Here is a 14,065-nt window from a genome sequence, read left to right as displayed (position 1 = left end):
TAGTATTGTTTATTTTTAGATAAGGTAGTTTAAGAGGAATATCTTCATTTTTATTTGGTTTATGAAATAGGATGAACTTAGTTTGATAAAATTTTTAACATTTAAAGAGAGTTTGTTTAACAATTAAACGATTTGTTTATTTATGTTTATTCTTTGTTAACTATGTTAAAAAGTGTGAATAAAACAGATTGGATTCATCCGAAAATAAGATTATATTTAACAAGTTTGATGTTGAATATAAACCATTTATATAAAGTAAAGATAATAACGGTTGAGCCTTGATCGACCTTGAAAACACTATCAGTTGAGGAACCCTGCAACTGATTGTGCATTTTGTTATTTTTGTTGTTTCGTTTTGAATATATTGCTTTCTGCTTGATAAACAATCTTTAAACCAAAGTTATCATTTTTTACTCTATGGACTTCAAGGTTTTTCTGAAGAATGTCGTGGTTTACGGTGTCAAAAGCTTTAGAAAGATCAATAAAACCTCTTAACGTAAAGCAATCATTTCTAAAAGATATATGTTACTAGTTTAATTCAAGCATGATCATTTGAGCGGTTTTTTTTAATCCAAGTTGTTTACCCTATAAAAAACTGTTTTCCGTCAAATAACTGTAAAGTCTATTATACATGACGCAATCTAGTAATTTGAAAAACCATGGTAAAACTGATATAGCTTATTAATTAGTAGTATTAAAATTAACTCCAGACTTATAAATCTTTTTTTTGGTGACTCAAGCAATTCTTGGTTTATCTGGGACAATACCTGATTTCAATGAAAGATTAAAGCTTTGTCGTAAAATCAATATTTGGTATCATTGAACCATCATTGCATCACATCTTCAACCTTTCATTGAAATCAGATATTGTCCCAGATAAACTGAGAATTGCTCGAGTTTTATTGTTTTTTAGAGTATTTAAGGCGGGTTGTTATTCATTAAAATCTAGATTTGCTTCTTTTATAATCTTTCTGAGATAAGGTTTTTATTCAAGTAAGAATGAAATGTTGCAGAACTCGACGGAATTTTCGCTGCTAACTTGTGATCCACATTAGGAAAGATGCTATTTAGATTTTCAGCTATTGTTATCTATTGACTAATTTACCATTGGATGAAATCTCTTTAACTGAATTCCAAGTTTTCTTAGCGTTTCCATAGTGTTTTTTTAACAAATTTGAACAGCAAATTTTTGAGTATTGTTATGTTTTTTCAATCAAGCTTTTACAATATTTGTTAGTTATTTTATTTTATAAGTTTTATTTCTTAGAAATTTCTTATATAGTTTTTGTTTTTTTCTTGAGAATTTGATTAAACATTTTGTCATCTTTTGTAGTTAAAAGTGATTTTTTTGTTTATAACAAATGTTGCCATATATAACAATCTCTACAACAATATTTATCCTATAGTATCCCAACCACCTGGAAACGCGTTTTCATAACATTTAAAAAATTGACCTAAAATAAGTCCGTATGTTGTTCGTATTGCTTGATTGAAATATTGGATCACAGTCAACATTGTATTTAATAGAGATATCATGAATATTCGGTGACATCTCTATTAAATACAATGTTGACTGGGATACCAAATGTATTCGGCCTATTCGGCTACTTTTTTTACTAGAGATGTCACGAATAGTGATTTTGCCAAAAATTGAATATTCGGCTAGGCGTTCGGCCGAAGCACCGAGTATTAGGCTGCCGAATATTTAGTAACACTTAGTTAATTTTAAAGGTTCCAACCTGCTTCATTGAAGTGGATACGATAACTAGGCTGTGTGCGTTTATGTTTCAATTGTGACTAGGTCGTGTCACAACACGCATTATTTGTAGACTGTTACATCAAATTGTTTTAACTATAGTTATGTTTAAAAACCCTAACTCTTTAAACCATTCAAAAATATTACAAAAATAACCAGCACAGGTATAGCTTGCACTTCTGAAGTAATTTGAGAAGTTGCTATTGATAGATATAGCACAAAGAACTCTAAACTTTTTAAAAATGATATCTTATTACAACCTGAACTTTAACGGGTTTAACTTATGGTTTGACTTTAATGGGAATGTCAATTATACGGTAGCCTTTTTTATTGATGCACGTTTTTAAAAACTAATTTCAAGGGATGATTCATAATGCACCATTGATGATTAATTTCCTTTTCGTAAGAAAAAGAAATGTAAATGAAAGCAATCAAACCAATCTCTACAATAAATATGCTCACATATGAAGATGTGGAAAGGAAAAGTCCGATTACAAATTAAATTAGTTTTTACATAAAACTGTTCGCTTAAATTGAACAACAAACCCTTAAAAGTTATGATTATCAAACTCAAAACATTATACTAACAGAACTCTGTTCATAATTGTATAAATAATTTTTATTCATTGATTATATTAAGTGATATACATTAAATTAAGTGATTTTAATGCGGTTAATAAGATTCAGTGGTTATGTTTTGACAAATAACTTAACAACAACAAAGCAAATAAAGTGGTTATGTTCAAAACGACAAAACTGATAAAGTGGTTATGTTCGATATTTATTTTGAATCATTATTGACATTTTTGTTTGCACGATTTTTAAGGAGTTTATTGACCTCTCAAAAGGTCTGTCTTTATTATACCTGTACAAAACATGGTTATTATATTATCAACTGATGTAAAAGAATTTTAGTTACTCTGTTTGGCTTAATAATTGTTGGAATGAAGCTGTGTTCAAGGAGAATATCGATAAAATGTTTAACATCATTAGAAGCATGTTTCAACAGGTTTATATTTGTATCACCAACTATGAAACATGCTTTTGCGTTTTTTGTTTATGAATTTTGTTTAAAAGTAAGCTAGTATGAGCTTTGAATGTTTTAAAATTACCACCTGGTTGTCTATAAATAGTATTGATGATTATGTTTTTAAAGTTTTTGTTGAGTAATTGTATGCACAATGACTCACAATCCGCTTCATTCACACCATAATCCTAACGAAAATAAGTCGATTGAATTGTGAATATAAACACTTACGCATCCACCAGCATGAGTTTCACACGGTTATCACGCATAATTATTTAATTTAAATTGTGCATTTCTTCATACTTACTGTAGCAGGAAATAATCTTCCAGGAAAAAATTCCCCCCAAAAAATCCCGTACGTAAACAGTTTTATTTGAAAGGTTTGTTATTTCGCTATTAATTACTTTGTTTGGTTCTTTATAAGAAATGTATCTTTTTCATTGATCAAAGTATCTTGAGTTCACTCGATACTTTTCCGTAGGTCTTGAAAAGTTTAATGTAAATTTTTTTGTTTTTCTTCTACCAATTACAAACATTTAGTAATTAACTATCAATTTTAATATTCTATTCATTTTTTCATTTTGAAAAGTTTTGTTTTAAATTTCTTACCATTTCCAGAAATAATCTTTAGAATCGAATTTTCTTGTACTTTGAATTTTTCTTTGAACATACTTTCAATATCTTTATAAATTATCATTTTCAATATCATTTTATTTTTAAATATAAATATATAAATGTATGCACATAAATATTAATTATTATTATTAATGCCTGGACCCGTAAAATACTGGTCTTGGTAAATCTATTCCACGATATATAACTGATATACAATATACGATTACAATTGGTAAAAAAGTTTAAAATACATGTGGAAAATATGACATGTGGAAATAAACTTGAAAATATGTGTAATAATGGACTTACCATGACTCGTATAATACGGGCCATGGTAAGTCTATTTCACACCTGCCATTTAGAGCCGACAACACATTTTTCAAAGTGGAGGGGCACGTTTGTCAATTTCAAAAAATATTTCTTAAAATTTTTAAAAAAGACAATTTTTTTTTGGAAAAAAAGTGTGTGGAAGGGGGGAGGGGGCAGAGTTTCCCTGTCGTCGGGTCTGCCAAATCTATACTTATTCTTTATATAGCTGTTTTATTTCAATAATGGTAGAAAATAATTAAAATCTTTATAATCTTTGTTTTGAGTTTCAATACTTCTTATTTTAAAATTGTAAACTTGTATAAAAAAAACAAAAAGATGATTTATGGAAGATTTATTATTTGTATTTATGTAACCCAAGAGTTTTTATTTACGTAAAAAGAAGAGTTTAGTTTAGTAAGAGAGTTAAGTTTGTTTACGAGAAAAAAGGATTTTTAATTTCTCATTGTGTTGAATGCGAGAAAACTACATATAATACTTTTAGTTTTAATGTCGTCTAAATAACTTTTCTAAATAGCCGTTTTCATCTAGAAAATTGTACTTTAAATATGTTTTGTTCATTTAAATAACCCCCCAAAAATGGAAAAACCAATGATATATTATATAATTAGATATCTATCTTCGAATCGAAAAGTGAATCCGCTTTTTGCCCTTTTTACAAATGGCGGATTAAATTTAAAAACAAATATTTTTAACTTTTATTTTCTTAAATGAAGTAAATATATTTTAAATTTACCTACTATTTGTGTCAAAGTGTTAAGCGGAAATTATAATACTTGTTAAATAATAATTTATGATTCCTTAATTTATTTTCAACTAAAAAGGGTTTTATATTTTGAATAGGAAAGCAAAACGACAAACGCTTTTGAAGCATTTTTATGAATTAAAATACTTTTTAATAAACATAGGCTCATAAAAAAACTTTTATAAGTATTTTATAATTATTAAAATTTGTTTTTCAATTATCTTTAATTTATTTATATTTAACTTTTGACTTTTATTTTTAATTTTGGGCATTTTTAACTTTTATTCCACACCGGCTAGAGCTTTCGCCCTTTTTACAAATGGCGGACTATTGTCATAAACAAAAATAAGCGGCTTCATTTTTTGTCCAATAAAATCCCGCATTATTTAATTATAATATCATTGGGAAAAACAGTAAATTACTTTTTTTACGCGTTTTTTTTTTTACCGCTTTTGCGACATGCGGCCTTGCGTTATCATGAAGCAGCCTAAGTTTGTCACGTTGATCCGCCCATTCTGATCTTTGACTGCGATTTCATGACGCAACTGAAAAGAAGAGCTTCCCGCAAATAACGTTTTTCCGGCACGAAAGTTGACATCTTCTAATCTAAAAATAACACATATTTATAACATTATATTGGGAAAATCATATATTGATTGAACGCTGATAATACAGAAAACATAACTAAAATAAGTTACATTAAAATAATTTTATTTTGACAAAATATAACAACAACAAAAAACGCGGAAACTAACTTCTGGACCTAATATATCTGAAAGTGTAATTTAAAGTAGGTCGCATGTGCGGCCTAGTGTTTTTCTGTTAGTTTAAAGGTAAGTGTTAAAAAAAAGGTTGGGCATTTTAAAGGGTTTTATTTAAAAACACTTTGAAAAAAAGTAAGCATAAAAAAAATTTCAGTATATGATGTCATTGGACTAATATATAGTTAAGAAATTAAAATGTTGTAATATTGTCTGACTGGCCTCATATTTCTTTTTTATATGATTTTTTCATTTCACCAATATTTAAAGGGTAAAATATTGCCATTTTCTTTGTAAAATTATTACACTGAGCTCAAAAATAAAGTAGGGAAAAAATTATATTAGTTTTAGAGTGCTGGGGTTCTCTAGATTACATTTACAAAAAGAAATTACTCCAATATAGAAGTTGATTTTGCTCACCTCTGGCCCCCTGTGCATTGTAGCTATCAACGTGGTCGTTTTTAGATAAAACTTATCAAAATAATAATAAAAAAATAACCACAAGCAAAAAAAAAAAAAAAAATTGGTAGGTATAAATAGATATCTGACATTTTACAATGATAACTCGCGTTGTGTCAAGTTTGATTACGAAGCCGTCTGCGACAATAAAATAAGTAATACTGAAATAAGAATATAGTAAATAATATTAGAAAGAATATAACAATGATAATAGTATAGAAAAAAAATTGCTAATTTGAATGCTAATGTTTTTGAATGGATTTGTTAAAGAGAATCTGCTAACTTTTAATGACTTTGAAAACAAATTAAAAAATTGAGACTTTGAAGTTTTAGAAGTCAGTAAAAATAGAATAATATTGCACAAGAATAAAACATTTAACAATAAAGATATTAACCAAGTTAAATATTATATAAAAACATTTCAATCAAATTAAAACTTTTAAAAAATTTTTTAAACAATAATTTAGTAGTAACTTAAATAATAACGCAGAAACAATAACAAAAACTTAATCACATGTTCACAAAATATTTCCACAAAGTACTATTAGAAAACATTTAATAAAAAAGATACAATAATTCCAAAATGATCACTCAGAAATAACCCACACTTATCTCTATGAGTTCCAACTAACTCAAATGCAGAAACTGTGGCTTGTATTTTATTTGAATCTCTGTAATACATTCTATCGTATCTTGCTCTGGGATACTTTCCTTGAAATGATTTGTTATCATTTAGCAGTACATCCCAAGTAAACTTTTTAGAAGAATCTTTACCTGCAGACTCCCACGCATCATTGCATGTATCCTTAGCAAACATGCAATTTATGCTTTTAAGCTCGTGCTCTCTGATATTTAAATCGCCAGCAAATATGACAAAGTTAGATAATGAAGTTTTCAAAATTGTTTCAAAACATGAACGCATTTGCTCTATTCTCATAACAGAATTATCACCTAAACTTTCTAAGTGTGTTGTCATAATCAGAAATGGATGATTATAGAAAAGAATTTCACACTTTAACAATGAACGTTCCATTTTACTGTTTTTAAATAACTCTGGATTAAATTTAACCATAACAATGTTTATATCCTTCTTTAGCATTATCATGTTGAAGTAATTACTATTTTTGTATGGAAAAAATGAGTATCTATAATTGAAAAAAAAAAGTAAAAAATATTAAAAATTTTTCACTATAATGTTTTCAGTGTTTCACTACTTAGTCATATTTATAAGATTTTACTTTTGGCAAAATTGTTCAAAAATAACCAAGTGCTCATCTAAAACTTCTTGTAACATAACAATATCTGGATAATGGGTATTTATAATACTACATATTCCACTACCACGTTGGTCAAAACACCAATCATCCAAACCATCAATGTTCCAAGAAAGAACTTTTAAACAACAAGGTCTGAAATCAAACAAATAAAAATTAGTTAAAGTAATAACAAAAGACAACACAAAATGTAACAACACAAATACATAATTATAATTTTCAAATAGATTGTATTCTAGACTGGCCCAGAATTACCACAGTCCACGTACCACCAAAAATTCTAGCTCCAAAAGGTAAAAAACAAATAGGGAGCATAACTAGTGCTGAACGAGGCAACAATGTAACAATGATTGCAGCCATTAATGCTACTGGAAATAGCATCCCACCATTACTTGTATTTCCACGTGCTAAATTCAAAGACTACATGTTAAATAATTGTCCTCCTGGAAGTGTAGGAGCAGCTAATAAGTCTGGATGGTCAAATGAAGTCATTTTTGTGCAATTTCTTGAACATTTTATTAGTAATGTGCGACCGTCAATTAAAAAACCTGTTCTTTTATTAATGGATAATCATGAGAGTCATGTAAACATTTCTGTTATTGAGTTAGCAAAAAAATCAGGCATAGTTTTAATGACATTTCATCCTCACACAACCCATAAAATGCAACCTCTTGATCGTGGTGTTTTTGGACCATTTAAAACTTTTTATAACAATGCCATGAATAACTGGATGATATCACCAGGCAATGCTGGTAAACCAGTCACAATTTATGATATATCTTACCTTGTTGGTCAAGCTTATCCTCATGCTTTTGTACCAAATAATATTATAAACAGTTTTAAATGTACTGGATTTTATCCATTTAATGAAAATATTTTTACTGATATTGACTTTTTAGCTGCAAATGTTACTGATAGGCCAATAGTGAATACTGAAGCTTGCCTTTCTAATGAGATTATTGATGTTAAAACTGCTCCATCCAGTGTACCATCAACGTCATCTATTGTTTTAGGGGAAATCCCTACTGTGAGTTTACCATCAAGATCAATTGTTTCACCTGAGATAATACGACCTCATCCTAAAGCCAAATTAAGAAAAACAAATACTTCAAAAAGACGTAATAGAAAATCATGTATTTTAACTGATACCCCTGAATTTAAAGTTATTCTAGATTCAAAATCTAATAACCAACAATTTAAAAAGACCTCTTTAAGCAAAAGAAAAAAAATGGCAAAGCAGATTATTTTTAGTCAGTCTGACATATGTTTAAATGATGAAAGCTCTAATGAAATTGATTTTGGAGTAAATATACTTGATAATGAAAGTGAAATTGTTTCTGGAGATTTTTTAATTGTCAAGTTGGCTGGAAAGAAATGCTCTAGATTTTATGTAGCAGAAGTTTTAGAAGTTGTTGGTATAGTTTACAAAATTAAGTATCTTAAGAAATCAGGAGACTTTTGTAACAAGTTTATAAGAGAAGATGACAATCTTTATGATTTGGAACTTAAGGATATTATTATGAAACTTCCACCACCAAGTATTGGTCATGGTTCATCTAAGCGTCAGTATCTTATGTTTGATGTTGATCTGACTATTTGCAATAGTTAATATATTTTACTCTTTTATCATTGTATTTTTTGTTGTCATCATTAAGATATTTTCTATAAAAAGCATTATGATCATATGTAAATGAATATAGACGGCCAGCTAACATAAGTTATAAAAATATATTTTTGCTCTTTTCTTATCTAAAATAATAAAAATAACTGTATATATTAGAAAATATGTTTTGTACAATTAAATCGCATTTAAAGTTTTGGACCTTAATCCTAATTATTTCATGTAAGTAGCATCTAACTAAAGAAAATATGTGACTTTATCTAAATAGTTATAATAACTGATTTTATTGAAAAAAATTAGTAATACTGAGTATCGTAACTTTAATACACAAGTCTTTGCAAGATTGTAAGGATTGATTTTTCTAGTTTTTTTTAGACAATTAGGCTTGATTACAAAATAATTAGATTTTTTATATTGATATAAGATGGACCAAAAGTTTCTATATAATATATAACAAGCTAAAATATTAAAAAGGGTTCAAACATTGCATGATTTTTTAATAATAACATTTTGGTCAAAGGAACAACGCGCATCGGTCAAAGGTACAACGTACGTGTTGTACCTTTGACCAATAGACTTCTTTTTTTAAAACGCGGGAAAAAGATACTTCTTGGTCAAATGAAAAAAAAGTTCTAAGTATAATTTTTGGGCAAAATATAAGAGATTATTATAAAGTTTGAATGGTTTGGATTTACTCAATAGGCTACGCAAAAAACGCCTTAAAGCAAAAAGTGGTCAAAGGTACAACAGGTTCCCCTACCCAAAATTATTTATTTTAAACAAAAACCTTTTTTTTCATATTAACAAGAAACATATCGGTAACCTATAGTATAAACGAGTTATAGCTAAGAAAAGATAAAGCTCTAGGCTTATATAAGAAAAATAACATAAAAGGCTAAAGCTTGATGATTATGATGATGACTTGTCAAACTTATTTGAAAAAGAAAGTTTGAAAAATCAACAATAATAAACTGCTTTAAGAACGACATTTTTTGTAGAATTACAAAGAAATGCGTCATTAACGTAAACAATACTAAATTTTTCTAGCGGTTTATTTATTTTTTCTGCATAAAGTTAAAGTTTTCAAGATAAAAAAATGTTTTTTTCTAATCAAAAACAAAAATATCTGAAATTTATTTCTAACTGTCTATTTAAATAAAAATTGGTTGCAACATTTAAAACCATGTTTTTTTATAAATGTTTTATTCACATAATTCATAAGCATTTTGTGAACTCAAAGTTTGACTCCTTATCAACATTACCTTGTATTAATAACTGGTTCATTAAGGAGTTAACTAGTAACTACCATAATTTAAATTGAAAAAATATACCTAATGGGCCAGTTATTAAAAGTAAGAAATATGGCAGGAATGATTACACAAAGCTGGATTTGCTATGCATAGGATATCAAGACAATAAATTTATCTGCAATTTGTTTTTCTAAACCAGGACTCATTTTAAATGCAAAATAAAATTTAAGAGCTATCTATTGCTTGAAATATGTGCTTTTAACCCAAACAAAAAAAGAACAAATAATAGAGGCATGCAATTTTATTATAGATTACTGGACTAAGCCATGGTTCTCTTGCAGAAGAAATATTGACATAAAACAAAGTTAAAATTAGCATTAACTGGTAATTGCCACCAGTGTTTGGAAAGACATTGTGATACTTGGATTTGTCCTTTAGACATTGATTACACAAATGAAGTCTGCAAAAGGTTGCTTGGGAAAGTTAAAATAGTTCTCCAATAAAATGTCATTAACTTAGAGGCCAAATTTCTGAGACACTCTAATCTAAAAAACTTTGATCTGCGTATTATTGTAATATAATAATTTAATGTTTAAACTATATTTACTTCCATGATGCAATTTTTTTACAACTGAAAATTTAGAAATCTACAATAGACTTTTATATGTAGTTTGTAAGAAATTGTAAGCCATTTTTAATTCATTTTTTTAATTATTAATTTAGTTTTTCTTTTTTTTAATTCTGATTCGCTCCCAACAAGGCTACAACCAACCACTATTAAGTTGAGAGTTACTAGAAAAAAATGGAAAACTTGGAAAGTTAGAGGTTTTACGATTCAGGAAAACATGAAGATTGGAAAGAGTTCCAAAGCATTGAAGTGCGGGAAAAAAAACAAGAAATTTCAATCCACCCCAAAAGTTTATGTTTGAAAAACTTTAGCATTTCAAACAAGTTTGCGCAGGTTTTTAAATCAGTTATAATAAAAGCTATTTTTAAAATACTTTTTTTAAATGTATATACATATGTATATATATATATATGTATGTATATATATATATATATATGTATGTATATATATATATATATATATATATATATATATATATATATATATATATATATATATATATATATATATATATATATATATATATTAAAACACTTACATATTATCTTTCTCTTGATCATAATTTGCCATTAACTCTATTTGAATTAACAAAACCAGTATACTATAAATTTTGGTTATAAATAAGAAAAGCAAGGGAACTATAACAATTACTTTACCAAAAAGAATAAAAAAAAAGGGATATAGTCAAATGCTTAATCAATATTAAAACTAAACAAAGCATAATTCCAACGGACTGTTGGGATTACTGTTGAAAAGTAAAAAATTAAAAAGTTTAAATGAAAAAAAAAGCGATATAAATATAAATATATAATTTTATACAATATCTTTATTGAATTTTAAAAAGCTTTCGATTCTGTAGATGTCAACAATTTACTCTTTAATTTGCCTCTTTTAAATAACATAATTATTAAGTTAAATTTAACACATTATTAAGATGAATTCAAATCTTATATTAATAAGTATTCTTTATACTTGTGCCACTAAATGCTTCCGGCCGCCATCTTGAAAAAAAAAATCCTTTCCTAAACAAAATCGTCATTTTACTTATTGTAGGTAAGGGGCTGTACATAAAAACGTCACGCAATTTTTGACCCTCCCTCCCCTTGTCACAATATTGTTACTCTTTAGTAACACGTACGAGACGTCACAAAACCGCTAACCCCTCATCTCCCCAAAAGCGTGACGTAATTTATGGACGACCCCTAAGGTGTTTTTCAAAAAATGGTTCTTCTCATCTTTATCAATCTAACTTTTTTCTATGGAAGAAAGCCTTCTGGTATCAACAGGGTGCAGCCTATATGATATATTGATAAATTATATATAGGGGAGATGGGGGCGCATTGATCGCCGGGGCAGTATGATCTTTTGGCTTTTACTCGTTCATTTTTGCCTTACTAGAAGTGAGGTTGCAATTTAATTAACCATTATGCTTCCCTAATTGATTATTCGTAATATTTTTTCATAAGGTTATCAGCGTCAAAAAAAATAAAGAAAATATTGTTTTTCGTCATAAAAAGTGATTTTTTTAAATCGTACTATAATTCAAATATATTTTTATTTAGATGTCTGTATGGGTTAACAACAATTTTATTTTAAATTTGTAAGTGTTAGGTGTATAATATAATATATAATTTTTATTTGGCTGCAATTTATACAGTAGATATTGCTATCAATATGTTGCCTATACCTATTGGGGTACATTGATCTTTGACTATGCGGGGCCCATTGATCGGAGGATCAAAGTGCCCCATAGAAGACGAATTGCCCCATGTTTTTGTTTATAAGCAATACAGTTAAACGAATGGAATTGTATTTATAATTTAAAAAAAAACTATATATAAACAAACAATAGCTTTTAGCATTTCATTTTTTAAATCTACTTATGTTATAAGCTAGTAATAATAATACTATTATTTTATAATATCAAAAGAATAATATTTAACATAATAATTAAAAAATATTTAACATAATATTATGTTAAATATTAGCATTTATTAAAAACATATGTTTTTATTGATATATTTTTTTACAGATCTTAAAATGGTTAGAAATAGAATTAAAAAAACAAATAAAGTTGCTATACCAAGTGAAACAATGAAAGTAGCTGTTAATAAAGTTTTAGAAGGAACACAACTGAATGTTGTAGCACATCAGTTTAACATAGATAGAATGACTTTAAAAAGATATTGTCGTAAAAAGAGGCTTAATCCAAATGAAGCTTTCAAGCCTAACTACAACAATAGACAAGTTTTTACAGCAGAAGATGAAAAAAGTTTATCAAGTTATTTACTAATTGCATCAAAAATGAACTATGGCCTTTCAACTAGGTCAACGCGATTATTGGCATATGAATTTGCTTTAAAAAACAATAAGATATGCCCATCATCATGGATCAAAAATAAAATTGCAGGCATTGATTGGTTGCAAGGTTTTATGAAAAGACAACCAGAGTTGTCTCTACGAACACCTGAAGCAACGAGCTTCGCTCGATCAACAGCTTTTAACAAACACACTGTAAGAGAGTTTTTTCAAAATCTTAAAACGGTAAGAAATCGATATAAATATAATCCTAACTGTATATATAATGTTGATGAAACTGGTTTAACAACCGTTCAAAAGCCGGTAAAGGTTTTAGCTGGTAGAGGTAGCAAGCAAGTTGGAAGAATCACATCTGCAGAACGAGGAACATTGATAACTGCATGTTGTGCCTCTAATGCTATTGGAAATTCCATTCCTCCATTATTTATTTTTCCTAGGGTAAAGTTTCATGATTACATGATTAAGGAAGGACCTCCCGGATGTGTGGGATTTGCAAATCCTTCTGGTTGGATGAACTCAGAAATTTTCATAGAATGGATTAAACATTTTGTTAAATATTCAAACTGTTCTCAGGAATCTCCAGTTTTGTTACTTCTCGACAGTCATGAAAGTCATATTTCTGTTAAAGGCTTGGAGCTTGCAATTCAACACGGAATTACAATGATAAGTTTTCCTCCCCATTGCAGCCATAAATTGCAGCCATTAGATAGAACTGTTTTTGGACCATTGAAAAGGTTTTACAATTCTGCATGTGATAATTGGATGGTTTCAAACCCAAGACCAATGACCATTTATGATATTGTTTCAATAGTTCGAGAACCGTATACAAAAGCTTTCTCACCATCTAATATACAGACAGGATTTAGAGTAGCTGGCATTGAGCCATTCAATTCTGAAATTTTCAAAGATGACGAATATTTACTATCATCAGTTACAGATAGAGCTGCTCCAGATACAGTTACTATCACTCCTGTCAACAACATGGAATCTGAAATGATACCAGCACATGTTAATCACATAGAGTCTGAAATAACTATAGTAAATATTGAAACAAGTATTTGAAACAAAGTGTCAACAAGTGTTGCTTCTATAATCTCACCTGAGGTTTTAAAACCTTACCCAAAAGCCAGAAAAAAAATGTTAAAAGTAGGCAGTTAAAAACAAGGATCTTGACTGATACTCCTGTCAGAAATGAAATTCGTTTGTCAAAAGAAAAGAAAATTTTGAAGCAAACCAAAAATCAACAAAAAGTCTCCACAAAAGATAAGAAAGAAACTAAGAAT

At 28.2% G+C, this 14,065-nt stretch overlaps 2 protein-coding genes across 2 annotated transcripts; one reads left to right on the top strand and one right to left on the bottom strand.

Annotated features, from left to right (window-relative positions):
• Window positions 1–4,852: 4,852 nt before the first annotated feature.
• LOC101239845 (tyrosyl-DNA phosphodiesterase 2) lies at window positions 4,853–11,135 on the bottom strand. The gene is made up of 3 exons (XM_065818704.1): window positions 11,002–11,135; window positions 6,929–7,099; window positions 4,853–6,835 (listed from the first exon to the last, which is right to left on the bottom strand). Exons 1-3 carry the CDS (start codon window positions 11,031–11,033, stop codon window positions 6,235–6,237), a joined length of 804 nt encoding a protein of 267 aa, XP_065674776.1. The 5' UTR covers window positions 11,034–11,135; the 3' UTR covers window positions 4,853–6,234.
• A 1,368-nt stretch (window positions 11,136–12,503) lies between these two features.
• LOC136091842 (uncharacterized) lies at window positions 12,504–13,844 on the top strand. Its single transcript, XM_065819553.1, has one exon. The coding sequence runs from the start codon at window positions 12,504–12,506 to the stop codon at window positions 13,842–13,844; it is 1,341 nt and encodes a 446-aa protein (XP_065675625.1).
• The last annotated feature ends 221 nt before the right edge of the window (window positions 13,845–14,065 follow it).

The sequence above is a fragment of the Hydra vulgaris genome, chromosome 15 (assembly GCF_038396675.1).
Source record: "Hydra vulgaris chromosome 15, alternate assembly HydraT2T_AEP".
Taxonomy (NCBI): Eukaryota; Metazoa; Cnidaria; class Hydrozoa; order Anthoathecata; family Hydridae; genus Hydra; species Hydra vulgaris.
Note: the sequence above shows the minus strand (reverse complement) of the source record. Positions and strands in the feature narration are given on the sequence as shown.